At 45.1% G+C, this 13,280-nt stretch overlaps 1 protein-coding gene across 5 annotated transcripts in view; it reads right to left on the bottom strand.

The window, feature by feature from the left end:
• SH3KBP1 (SH3 domain containing kinase binding protein 1) overlaps positions 1 to 13,280 on the bottom strand; it is a 320,771-nt gene that overhangs the window by 236,329 nt on the left and 71,162 nt on the right. The window contains exon 1 of one of the 5 annotated variants that reach the window (XM_037046251.1): positions 8,130 to 8,311. The exons of the other annotated variants lie outside the window; for them this stretch is intronic. Coding sequence (XP_036902146.1) covers positions 8,130 to 8,180 — 51 coding nt within the window. The 5' untranslated portion in view covers positions 8,181 to 8,311. Of the gene's footprint in view, positions 1 to 8,129; positions 8,312 to 13,280 lie in introns of those variants that run through there. 5 annotated transcript variants of the gene reach the window in all.

Here is a 13,280-nt window from a genome sequence, read left to right as displayed (position 1 = left end):
CAGTGGAACTTAGCAGTCAAATGACAAGATCTGAATTCTGCCTCCTAGGAAAGAATGCCTGCACTACTTACCTCTCAGTGGCAGGTGACCACGCCAAGTAAAGTGATTTCTCTGTGCCTCAGTGTCCTCGTCTGACCATCCAAACCAGAACATTTCAGAGTGACATTTCAGAGTGAAAGGGGGTGCTATCAATGTCAATGCCAGGACAACAGGCATACACTGGAACTGTCCCCTGACAAACGGGGACCTAAGGGTTTGCCCTTCTCCTTCCATTCATTCCGCAAGTACTTAGAGCCCTGTCCCGATGCCAGTGCCAAGAAAGGAACATGAAGTCAGATACATGTACCCTGTCCCCAGAGGATGCCTTCTCTTGTTCTACAGTGTGTCTTTTACAGTCCCGGGACTTGTCTTACACATACACAGTCATGTCACAAACAGAATTAAACACAAACCCACAGCAAGCACTGTAGTTCAAGAACACCAGGAAACACACGCCAACCGTGCAAGAGTTCAATCTCCTTCACAAAAAAAACCAACAATGAGTAAGAGCTTATCTAATCAACAAAGACAAAAGAATTGATTACTATCCCAAAGTTCTTGATTCAAGGAAGCCATTGCAGCTTGACTAAAAGTTGGCTATCAATGTGTCTCACAAAAGGCATTAATTAATAAAAATTTGTAGGAGCACGTACTGTTCAAAAGCACGTTCAACTACCCACTCCCTTTCATTTGTATGCACACCCCATCACAACAAATTGTGTACAGTGTGTCCACCTACACAGCCTGACAGAACTCACACGCTATGAAACCAAAGTTCCTCTAGCTTGCTTTTGTAATCAGATGCATTCATGTCTTTTTGCCAAGAAATAAGCACTTTGATTCAGTATGCGAAAACAATTTTCTCTAAAAGTCAATACTCACGGAGAGAGGTAGATGTTCCTTATTTTAAACAAAAGTTCATTGATTTCTAGGAGCTTGGGACTCTAATCACAAGTTCCCTTCCCTGCTTCCCACCCACCTTCATTTCAGTAAAATTGGAATCAATCATCATCACTTGCCCTTTCCTCCTCCCTCCTCGGTCACATTCACCAGGCACCTTCTCAGTCAGCCTCTTTTTGTAGCCATTTCTGATTGCCCTTAGGGAAGCCTTGATCCCCTCCTGCAGTGGTTATTAGATCTAAAACACCAGTCAGGCTCCCTCACTGCAAACACAAGATATAGACCTCTACAAAGACAGATTCTACCGAGCAAGCCATACGTGCACGATTCAGAACAAATCGAGGGCATATCAGTTTCCACCATACTCCATGACTGTCTGGATTCAACGGAGCTTAAATCAACGCCATGTGTTTTGACCTGGTGCTGGTTACAGATATGCTGCTCATTTTGCAAAGATTCAACAAGCTGTACACTTACGTGCATTTATATATGTATGTTATACTTCTATAGACAATTTTACTTATTTTCTTTTTTTTAAATATTTTATTTATTTATTTGTTTGTTTTTAGAAAGAGGGGAAGGGAAGGAGAAAGAGTGGGAGAGAAACACCAATGTGTGGTTGCCTCTCATGTGTCTCCTACTTGGGACCTGGCCTGCAACCCAGGCATGCACCCTGACTGGGAATTGAACCAGTGACCCTTTGCTTCACAGGCCCGTGCTCAATCCACTGAGCTACACCAGCCAGGGCCTTATTTTCTTATTAACTGATTTTTAGAGAGAAAGGAAGTGTGGGGGGGAGAGAGAGAAGGTGACAGTGAGAGAAAAATGGATTTGTTGCTCCACTTTATCATTCTTTCACTGGTTGCCTCTTATATGTGCCCTGAGCAGGGATTAAATTCACAACCTTCACATATTGGGATGACATTATAACCAACTGAACTACCTGGCCAGGGCTCTACAAACATTTTTTTTATATATTTTATTGATTATACCATTACAGTTGTTCTATTCCCCCCCTTCAATCCCCTCCACCCACACCCTCCCTCCCCCACCATTCTCCCCCCCATTAGTTTATAACCACGTGTCTCAAGTTCTTTGGATTCTATATTTCTCCCACTATTCTCACGCTCCCCCCTATCTATTTTCTGCCTACCATCTATGCTATTTTCTGTGCCTTCTCCCCCCTTCTCCCCCTCCCACTCCCCTGTTTCTAACCCTCCATGTGTTCTTCATTTCTATGGTTCCACTCCTGATCTAGCTGTCCTCTTGGTTTGCTTTTGTTTTAGGTGTGGTTGTTAATAACTGTGTGTTTGCTGTCCTTTCACTGTTCATATTTTTCATCTTCTTTTTCTTATATAAGTCCCTTTAGCATTTCATATAATAAGGGCTTGGTGATGATGAACTCCTTGAACTTGACCTTATCTGAGAAGCACTTTATCTGTCCTTCCATTCTAAATGAAAGTTTTGCTGGATAAAGCAATCTTGGCTGTAGGTCTTTGGATTTCATGACTTGGAATACTTCTTTCCAGCCCCTTCTTGCCTGGAAGGTCTCTTTTGAGAAATCCGCTGACAGTCTGATGGGTACTCCTTTGTAGGTGACTGTCCCCTTATCCCTTGATGCTTCTAGGATTCTCTCCTTCATTTTGGTCTTGGCTAATGTAATTATGATGTGCCTTGGTGTGTTCCTTCTTGGGTCCAACTTCTTTGGCACTCTCTGAGCTTCCTGGATTTCCTGGAAGTCTATTTCCTTTGCCAGACTGGGGAAGTTCTCCTTTATTATTTGTTCAAATATGTTTTCCACTCGTGGCTGTTTCTTTCCCCCTTCTGGTACCCCTATAATTCGGATGTTGGAACGTTTAAAGATGTCCTGGAGGTTCCTAAGCCTCTCCTCATTTTTTTGAATTCTCATTTCTTCATTCCTTTCTGGTGGGATGTTTTGTTCTTCCTTCTGGCCCACCCCCTTGATTTGCGTCCCAGTTTCCTTTCCATCACTATTGGTTTCCTGTGCATCTCCCTTCTTTTCATTTAGTTTAGCCATATATTCCACTAATTTGTGACTTTGTTTCACTAATTTGTGACTTTGTTCCTCTAATTTGTGACTATAATCTACCAGTTCTGTGAGCATCCTGATAAATAGTGTCCTGAATTGTGCTTCTGAGAGGCTGGCAATTTCTTGGTCGCTGAGAGTTATTGGCTCTTGGACTTTGAGTTCTTGTGCCATCTTTCGGGTTGTTCTTGCCTGTTCCATAGCAGGATCAGAGCCCTAAAATGTTCACTAGAACGGGGCAACTAAATCGCTGGTTTGTGTCGTTGTATGTGGGGGCGGGGTCAAAGAGCGACAATGGCTCTCACCGGTATTGCAGGGAAACTAAGTCGCTGGGTTGTGACGCTGTATGTGGGGGCGGGGTCAAAGAGCGACAATGGCTCTCACCGGTATTGCAGGGCAACTAAGTCGCTGGGTTGTGACGCTGTATGTGGGGGCGGGGTCAAAGAGGGACTATGGCGTCCTGTCCGCCGCCTGCCGCCACGGCCCTCACCGGTGCCGCAGTTGCTGCCGTCACCTGGCCCACACGTTTCGTCCCACTGCTCGCGAGTGTGCCACCGCCGTCAGCCCTCGCCCCCTGGGGCCTGCGTGGTCTGTCTCACTGTGCGCGAATATGCGCCCGCGGTCTGCCCCGCACCCCAACTGGTTCCCGTCTGCCTGCGCGCCTGGGTCGGGGGCCGTGTCCTGCCCGACCCTGCTTGCTGCTGGCTCCGCCCCTCTTACCGTCCCCGGTGAACGGTTAGATGTAGTCGGACTTCCGTATAATTCAATTTTCTGTCTTTTGGTTGTGTCTTTGTTTCTCCAAACCTTTGTTGTATTCAAACTTGGTTGTGGGTGAAGGCACGGTGTTTCCACCTATGCCTCCATCGTGGCGGAAGTCTACAAACATTTTTTTAAAGATTTTATTCATTTATCTTTAGAAGGGGAGGGGAGGGGGGAGAAAGGGAGAGAAATATCAATGTATGGTTGCCTCTGGCGCGTCCCCCGCCGGGACCTGGCCTGCAACCCAGGCATGTGCCCTGACTGGGAATCGAACCGTGATTGTCTGGTTCACAGGCCCACGCTCAATCCATTGAGTTACACCAGCCAGGGCTACAGACATTTTTAAAAGTAGCATCATTTTAAAGTAGCTTACATTTTAAAATGTAAGCATCACGTAAACCTCTATGTAAGGATGCAAGCACATTTTACATACCAACAACAGTAGTGTTCTTCAAACTATGGGTCGCCACCAATTACTGGGCCATACAATCAATTTAGAAGGTCCTTACCAGCATTTTAAGCTATTGTGGTAAGAACACTTAACTGGAGATGTAGCCTCTTTACAAACTTTTAAGTGCACAATAACTACAGACACAATGTACAGATCTCTAGAACATCAATCTTGCATAATGGAAACTTTATACCAGTTAAACAACAATGACCCCCATTTTCCCCAGCCTCAGCCCCTGGCAACTAAGATGTGGTAACATCCTAAATGTCCACTGATGGGAAAATGAATTAAAAAACGATGGCATACACATAAAATGGCATACATTTAAAAAGACAGGAATCCTGCTATATGCTGACCAGCATTTTTTAAATGGAATAGAGACTATCAGAGTACATCACACACAGTGAAGGCAATGGCTGTTTCAGGTAACTTATTGCAGTAACAAATATATGCAGATATATGTAAATGTGGGCTAAATTGCCGGGGTTTTTCTTTTTGGCGGCAGGGGTGGGGGGTGGTGGTGGTGGGGGTAATTGTAGGACATGGTCAAAACAGCCCAAGAAATACTGACAAATAATATGTGACTTTGGAAGCCAGGGAGCCCTGGGTTCTGATCCTGGCTGGTTACAACCTCCCTAACCTCTGTGAGAGCCCATTTCACCATCTCTAAAGTGGAATCATATTATTTACTCCCCAGAGTTGGTATCAATGAGCTGGCAAACACCCTACCACAGAGCAGTTCTAAGACACTGTCTCCAGCCCTTCCACCATTTGCACGGTGCCCTGGGCCAGGCTCTTCACCTGAAGGATGTTTAAAGGAAATATACAAAGAGGGGCAGTGCCGAGACTGAGCCCTATCCTGAGAGCTCTTCAGGCCTCCAGGGAACACACCGCTAATATTTGAGAGCAGCAGGGCAGGGAAAAACTATTGCCCGGCACACAGGGTGATAAATCATCTGGGTTTGGGTTCTGACCAGAGGGAAAACCACTTTTCAAGATAAGAGGATTTTCCCATTATTCTTGGCAGGAGGTGGGAAAAGGCAGGAGAGAAAGAAGGCCTTGGTAAAGAAATGAGCGCTTTTGTTAGGCAAAACACTTTGAAGACAGGTGGTTTTCATTTTGAGAAAATGATACTTAAAACAGTTAGAGGGTTATTCTGCATACCAGCTACGGGCTTGCCAGGAGAGGGAAACAGGGCCCTGGGGTATGGAGGGCTCCCATAAGTGCCAGAGCAATGGCGAAGGAAGGTGGGGTTGGGAGGCAGTAGCACAAAAAATATGGAATGGCCTTTATCAGCGTGTAGTCACAAACTATTTAAAAGTCACCCACTATATTAGTCATCCAATGCCTCTATTCATTCAACAAATATTTGTTGAGAATCTACTATGTGCCTAGGACTGGGGAGAGAGTGGAATAAGACAGGCAAGGCCCCTGCCTGTACTGGGGCTGAAATTCTAGTGGGAGAGACAGCAAGTGCCAAGTAAATCGATGAGCAAGAAGAAATTTACAGACTGTGATATAAGTACTCTTTGAGAAATAGATATGGTGGTGTAACAGGAAGGGAGAAAGGAAGCTTAAAATGGAGGAAGTCCCTTTAGATAAGATGGCCCAGGAGGGGTTCTCCCAGTAACACCTGAAAGCAGAGCAAGCCAGACAAGCAAGAGCCAAAGAAAGGGTGTTCCCAGCCCTGGCCGGGTGGCTGAGTTGGTTGGAACATTGTTCTGTACCCCAAAGGGTTGCGGATTCAATCCCCAGTCAGGGCACATACGGGAGGCAACTGATCCATGTTTCTCTCTCACATCAATGTCTCTCTCTCTCTTTCTCCCCTCCCCTCTCTCTCCCTTCTTCCTCCTCTCTCTCTCTCTCTCTCTCTCTCTCTCTCTCTCTCTCAAATCAATAAAAACATACCCCCAAGTGAGGATTTTTTAAAAAATGTTTTAAACCTGATATATCCTTTTTTTAAAAAAAAGAAAGAAAGGGTGTTCCCCAGAGGAGGCACTGCAAGTGCCTGGCCCTGGGGGCAAGAGCTGGGGCAGCCGGGGCACTGGTGTGGTGAAGGTCTTGGCCAAATGGGAGGCGACCTTGATGAGGCTAGAAAGGTAGGCAACTCCCTGACCATACAAGGTGCAGCCAGCCGTGGGAAAGAAAGCTGACCGGAATGGAGAGCTACTGAAGCCGGTACACAGTAATACATGATACTGATATTGGTTACCATAAAAGGTAGTCTTAAATCATCGCACACAAAACAGAGTGTACAGATGATACGGTGTCTCCAAAATCAGTGATAAAAATTAGTGCTGTGCTAGAGCTCATGGATACAGTTATCACTGAGTCTTGCTAACTAGAGGCAAACAATTTTAGCCTAAATGTGAGATGGAATATGAGTACAAGGAATACAATGGGGGTAACGGGTGGGAGAATGTGAGACTGACAAGGGAACACTACTATTACCAATTAACTCACAGTTAGCAAATTAAAGCTCATAGGAAAGCTAATGAAGAAGACAGGCTCTCGGAATTCCTTAAATAAACACATATAATGGTGGAAAGGCCACTGGGAAACTGATCAACAGCAGTTGCTTACATCCACGAACAGGTTAACTGAAACAACCGGCTGTAAGTCACCATGACAGTGCCCTGTGCTAACTTCTGAATCAGAAATCAGAGAGCTGCTGAGCAGTAGTCTTCAAGGTTTACGTTTTCTTTTTCTTCTCCCTTGCCCCAGCTGACTATAGGTATCCCTCACTTGGAAACTCAACACTGAACTGGAAAGGGCTCTTCTGAATTATCACTCTCCCTCTAGGACTCATAACATGGCCTCATGACTTCAATCCACAGTCCGCACGATCTCTGACACAAATGTATCATTGACACATAAGCCTAACCCACTCACACCTTCTCCCTGGGACCTCCTTGTTCTAAGGAGTCACTTGGCTATGACTAAAAGGGCAACCTGAGGCTGTGGACTTGAGCAATTCCAACTGGCCAACCTCAAGACCAAACCTATGACACCAACCAAGAGAATGTGGTGGCCACAAAGTCCACCCTGAAACAAGCTGGCATCAACAACATGGGTGCCATTTCACAGAGCCCAGCACAGTGCCTGCACCGATGGTATACTATTCCAGGAAGGAAGGGGAGGGGGTCTGGAGGGCCAAACGAGATCACTCAGCTAGAGATTACCAGCTTTCACATTTATTTCTTCAAATAATCCCACAAAGTACAGTGATTGTGATTTTCAGATGTAATAAATAAGACTAGGAGAGATTTTTATTAGTAGCCCAAGGCTACAGTTAGCCGAGTGGGGAGTGGAGTCTTGCCCACCACCCAGGATCAAGCAACAGGACAGTGAGCTGAGTGGCCTGATCTGAGTTTCTGTCCCACCTTCCCTCTCATTCTAATCTCCTTTGACCTTATTCCCTCCTACCACAAGAAAGCTGCATTCCACACCTGGCTTCATCCCAGACTCAAAAATCAGCCAGCTGCCTCAGAAATGTTACTTGCTCCCAGCCCTTGATCAGGACACTTCACTGATTACAGGACCACTTGCAGAGTGGAAGGTGGGGAGGTAACTGGAACTGTGTTTGGTGTCCCCTGGAAAAGACTCATCAACAGCAGTTTGAAGGAAAGAGCCATCATGCCAGATGACAGGGCTGTTCAAAGCTTTACAGATTCCACTACATAAAGGACTCAGCCAAAAGCCACCTCTGTCACAGAGGAGGACCTAGAAAGAGAAATTTCCTTCTACTGAAAACAAGAAAACTGAGACCCAAGTCCAAGTGGAAAACGGCATTGCTCACCATCTGGGAAGGACTGTGTCGGGACCAAATGTCCCACCACGCCTCCCTCCCGGCCTACAAAGTAGTCAGGCAACAGGCTATGAAAGATGCAGGCATAATAACAATCCAAACAGATGTACACATGGCCTACTTACAATCTCAGACGCATCTACAGCACTCGGGACTTTGGCTGCGGAAAGCTCCATTCTGTGGGGTAGGAAATGGTGATTTGGGGCTGACTGTGTCTGAACTCCAGGCAGGAGTGTGGTCCGTGCTCGCTGAGAACTCCAAGTCCTTCTGATTCACTTGGCAGCTGAATTATTCTAAGCATCCTGTCCCGTACCCAGCCTGCCTTGCCCCTCCCACTACACATTCACACTGGGTGGTTTTTTTTTTTTTTAATTCTCTGCACTTAGTTCTGTCACAGCTCAAGTGAAACTCATTTTTCAAAATTAATCCACTCTCTCACACTTGAGAGTGTGAAACCTTTATGACCCAGGAGGAGAAAGAGGAAGAAGAGCCACCTAATTAGGAAGTTGTAACTAACACTGGAGAGAAGGGAGTTGGAGAACCATGAAGTCTGCAGTAACAGCAAAATGGAGATTATTCGAGACAGCTGAAACACTCCACCCAGCCTCCAGGAGGGGACATGCACGGGAAACAAAGGGCATATGGTGTTTGCTTTCTTCAACATCCGTTCTCACCATTAAGAGCTGCACCAGCAAATGCTCATTACTGACATAAAGGCAGACCTCACTCCACAACAGACTTGAAAATGCAGCTGACAGTCAAATAAATTACTTTGCAAAGAATAGGCATACCTTGATTTCTTTACTACATATAAAGCAAAATTTAATAAAGTCCAAATAACTGGCAGAATTTCTGTGTGCCTTAACGAAGATTAATTATACTTGAAAAGGTCAATTTCTGTTCATTCTAAGTTCATATAGTAACTTGAATACTGATATATTCAGGACAGATTTTTTTCCCCTAAGGATACCAAAGGGCTAACCTAGTAACTAGATAAGAGTGATTTTATGCTATTTACTACTGGTTATATATTTTAAAATTCCTATCCTAAAGCAAACAGGTTCTTCTAATGTTATTTAAATCATTCATCTTCCACATATGTTAATGTCAACACCGTTCCCACTAAAGCCCACACTATTAAAGCATCTGAAGGTCAACTTCAGTGCACTCTGAGCAAATTACAACAAATTCCTTACTTGGGGAGCTCTGAACTGACGACACTTTTCACAATGACATAAAGCCAGAGTCAGCTTGCAAAAACACTCACGTACTACTTTATGACTCCCAAGCCTACCCACCAGAACCCACTATTTGTCACAAATGTCCACCCATCCACCATAGGGCCTATTCTCAGCCCCAGAGAGGCAGCCCAATTAATTCTAAGCCAATCATTTGTTCAAGGTGAGCAACAGGAAGTAATCTCACCCAATCAGACAGAGACTGCAGGAAAGGACTCCTCCAAGATACCATCTGTGAACAAGGAATCAGAGGGCTGCCAGAGGATGCCTGACAACCACAGAGACACCAGCCCTTGAGTGAAGCTATTGCCAGAAGGATGCCATGGAGGAGAAATGGCAAGAACACAAGTCTCTGATGTCACCTTAAGCAGCTGAACACATTGCCCTCAGGGTCCACCCTACCTATAGCTTCCCAATTATGTGTGATAACAAACATCCCTGTTTAAACCATTCTCAGCCAGGTTTGTGTTCCATGCAATCCAAAGCACTCTTGATGGGAATGAGCTGAGGAGTAGCTGGAAGGCCAAGAGCAAGAGTTTATAATTTGGCAAAGATATTCCTTAAAGTAAATAATACACTCAGGAAACACTCTCCATAATGTTAAAGAAAAAGGAGAAATTACAAAGATGAATGGCAGCTGAGAGCTGGGCGTGGCAGTGGGGAGTGACTGCAAATGGGCGCAAGGTCTCTTTTGGGTAACCATCAGGTTACACAACTCTGTAAATATATGGAAGGCCATGAATGGGGTCATTTAAATGGGTGAATTTTATGGTATGTACATTAGATCTCAAATAAAGCTAGTTTTGACAAAGCTACAAGGGAGCAGATGATCATTTCAGAAAAGTCGCCTGGTAGAAGAAACTTTTTCCTCCATCCCCATCTGATGCAGCACACCTCTGCTAAAATCCGTTCTCCAACTCTTCCTGATTACCTCTATGGTCCAAGTGCCTTACAAAGACACACAAGGTCCCTGTTAGCCCCCGGGCTCACTAACCCCACTAGCTGGCAAAGCTTACTTCCAGATACCCATCAAGCCATTTCCCCCTCCAGGCCTCTGTTCATACCACACCCCCATCCTGGGTCACTGGTCATCCTCCTCATCGGATCTATTCCTTCCTACCCTGTGGCAGGCTCTAGGTTCCCTCCTTTTGGGTCCCCTTAGTATGCTGGGCGTGCACCACAATGGGTTGGCATTCTGTCTCTCCCACGAGGGCCTACAGCAGCATTTCAGACCTGAAAGAACTGCTCTTATCTTTCTCTCTTTCAGGAAGGACACCAGGTTCTTCTGCAGGCCACTCTGTCATTGAGGTTGAGAGTGGGAGGGCCAGAGGCAGTTTCCAAGTGTCCTATCTCACCCACACCCACTTTCCTAAAGCAACTTCAGCCTTAGCAACAGACGCAGGTGCCCACAGAGTGTATTAAATGGAACCCTGTACGAAATCAGCCTTCTGCTTCTCCATTCAAACTCCTCCTGATTCAGAAGGTAACAGCGACAAAGCACAATGTCTCTCTCACTGTATAAGCTTCAAAAAAGGAAGTGAGAGAACATCCAACCCTTTTTTCTTCTGATTGTGGGGTTTCCCTTATGTTTTTAACCCTTAGATAAGGTAAGGAGCTGGGGTACAGAACATCACAAACGCAACATACATGGTAAACACTTGGTTTTGTAAAATGACTAGACATTAAAAACGGGACACAATAGATTAAGGAAAGGTAAGACGATTTGTCCCCACCTGTGTATTATCTTTGTGCAAGACCTCAGGGTGAAAGATTAATAGTAAGATTTAAGAAATATTTAAAAGCCAGTTGTTAGAGAGTCTGTTGAAAGAAAAAAAAAGTGAGACAGACAAACAGACGGACAGACAGACAGACTGGGAAAGGAGAGCCATAGAATTCCAGTTTCATTACAACAAAGGCATCAGCAAGCCCTATCTTCCTAGCTGGTCCCGGCTCTCCAAACACCACCAGAAATGAAACCCCAAAGCCGAGAGCATAAGAAAGAGCTGAAATGACACTTTTAATGTGCATGACAGTAATTCCAACTCCTACCTCGTAATCATGACTCCTCTTTTCCATATTTGGGCCCCAGCTTTCCTGGATGCACTCTGGGAGCCTTCACAGACATTATCTAATGCTAAGTAGGTCCGCAAACTAACCATTAAATACCCCCTCTTTCTCTGTGCTCTCTGATTTAAGCTGGTCTGGACGCAATGATAAAGAACTGGCAGCAGTGCCCTTTGTGGGGGGGTGGTCAAGATTTCTCACATAATTTGGGCCAATGGGAGGCTCTTAGGGTATCAGAAAGTTTGCCTTTAAACATCTTGATCTGATCCCTACAGTGAAGTTTTCAAAGCTGACATTACCAGTACCCTGCTCCACTCCCGAAACAAAGCTGGCAAATCTATTATCAAGTCACTTTCCTAGCTCCCCCCACACACACACACACACAAATTACCTGTCTGGCCTCAGCCCCAGTAACTCTAATCCCATTCCTTTGGGAATCAATGTCCTTGAAACTCCCCCAGGTAACTCAGGGGATCATGGCTGAGTCAAAATGGATCAGCTACAAGCTACATACACTCTTGCTACTAAAAGCAGCATTACCTGGAGGCCTCGTGGGACTGCAGAATCTCCGCCTCCCCACATCCATCTGCCCAGGTCCAGACCCTCTAATCTGAATCTGCATTTCTGCATAATTCCCTGGGGCATTTATGGCACGTTGGGCCCTGTCACAACTTGGCTTCAGAATCTCCCAGGTTGTGTTTTGCCTATTTCCCTTTCACAAGTGGGAGAAGGAGTAGTGTGAGAGGTCACTCAGAATCCATATTCCAAACTTTTTCAAGATCTTCCCGATAAAGCACAGGGCCGAATCCCCTCCCCACCCTCTTAGAAACCATGACTAGTCAGAGCAAATATAAAGGGAGTCAGAGTTGACACAGCCTGCTTTTTCAATTTGAGCAATATATTTTTCCATCTGTGCCGGCAGCACTGATACTCACACCACTGTGTATGTTTCAGGCCACTCCTACATCATCAGAGCAGTAGGACCTACAACACCTCTTACTACTGAAAAGCTTGACGACGTGCCACCCAAATACGCCAGGATAAATAATTCTTTGAACTTATGAGAACTACTAATTGCATCCATTCCCAAAAAATCAATATGCTTCAAGAAACTTTTTAAAAATTCATATCTTTGTTTCCCTTCCTCAAACAGCATCATAAGGCACTCACGGGAAGTCATGGCTTCAAATGAATGTGGCTGCATATGAAAAGAAAGTCTCCAGGTAGCCTAACACCCGGCTTAGCCAAGATTCCCAGCAGATTCTCAGAACCTGACTGATTGGGGTATTCCCTCACGCTAGCTACAGTTTGTCTCGCTGTTACTGTTTTAACAAAGCCAAGGCCACCCAGCTAATCCTGTAGCACGGTGCAATTAGAAGTGAGACAGCAGGACTCTGAGGCCAAACCACCCACGGGCTCAAATCCAGCTCTGCATTGCCAAACTGTGCTCCCCTGAGCAAGTTGTCTGATACCTCTGGTCCACAGCAAGTGCTATAAAAAAGTCTGCTATTTTTCTTCCACAGAACGTGGTCCCCTGAATGTTACAGACAATAGAATAATGCACACACTAGGTGCTCAATTATTACTACTGGCTAGAGAACACTCCACCCAGACTGCATTTCCTTCAGTGAATGTTCCATTACTGAACACCAGCAACCTTTTGGTGTGTCGAGGGAAGTGCTTGTGGGAAAGTACTTTGCTTTCCTCTAATGGCAAAGGGAAAAAATACCCAGAAACCGATGAATAGAATACCCCTCTTCATCCAAGGTAAAGTTGAGAGTCCTCCCTCTCCAATCTTGTACTTGATACGGTTTATGTATTCTCAAAAAAGTATTATTATAGAAAATACGAAAAGCATTTGAGCAGGTGAAAAATACAGTCTGCCAAACAGTCAACTGGTACCAATTATGTAACAGTTATTGAAACAAAAAATGCTGATTTCCAGAATATTCTCAGTAGACAAGTACCAGACGA

The sequence above is a fragment of the Sturnira hondurensis genome, unplaced genomic scaffold, assembly GCF_014824575.4.
Source record: "Sturnira hondurensis isolate 20B ecotype Veracruz unplaced genomic scaffold, ASM1482457v3 Scaffold0005220, whole genome shotgun sequence".
Taxonomy (NCBI): Eukaryota; Metazoa; Chordata; class Mammalia; order Chiroptera; family Phyllostomidae; genus Sturnira; species Sturnira hondurensis.
The sequence above is the reverse complement of the archived record's forward strand: the minus strand, read 5'-3'. Positions and strand labels throughout refer to the sequence as shown.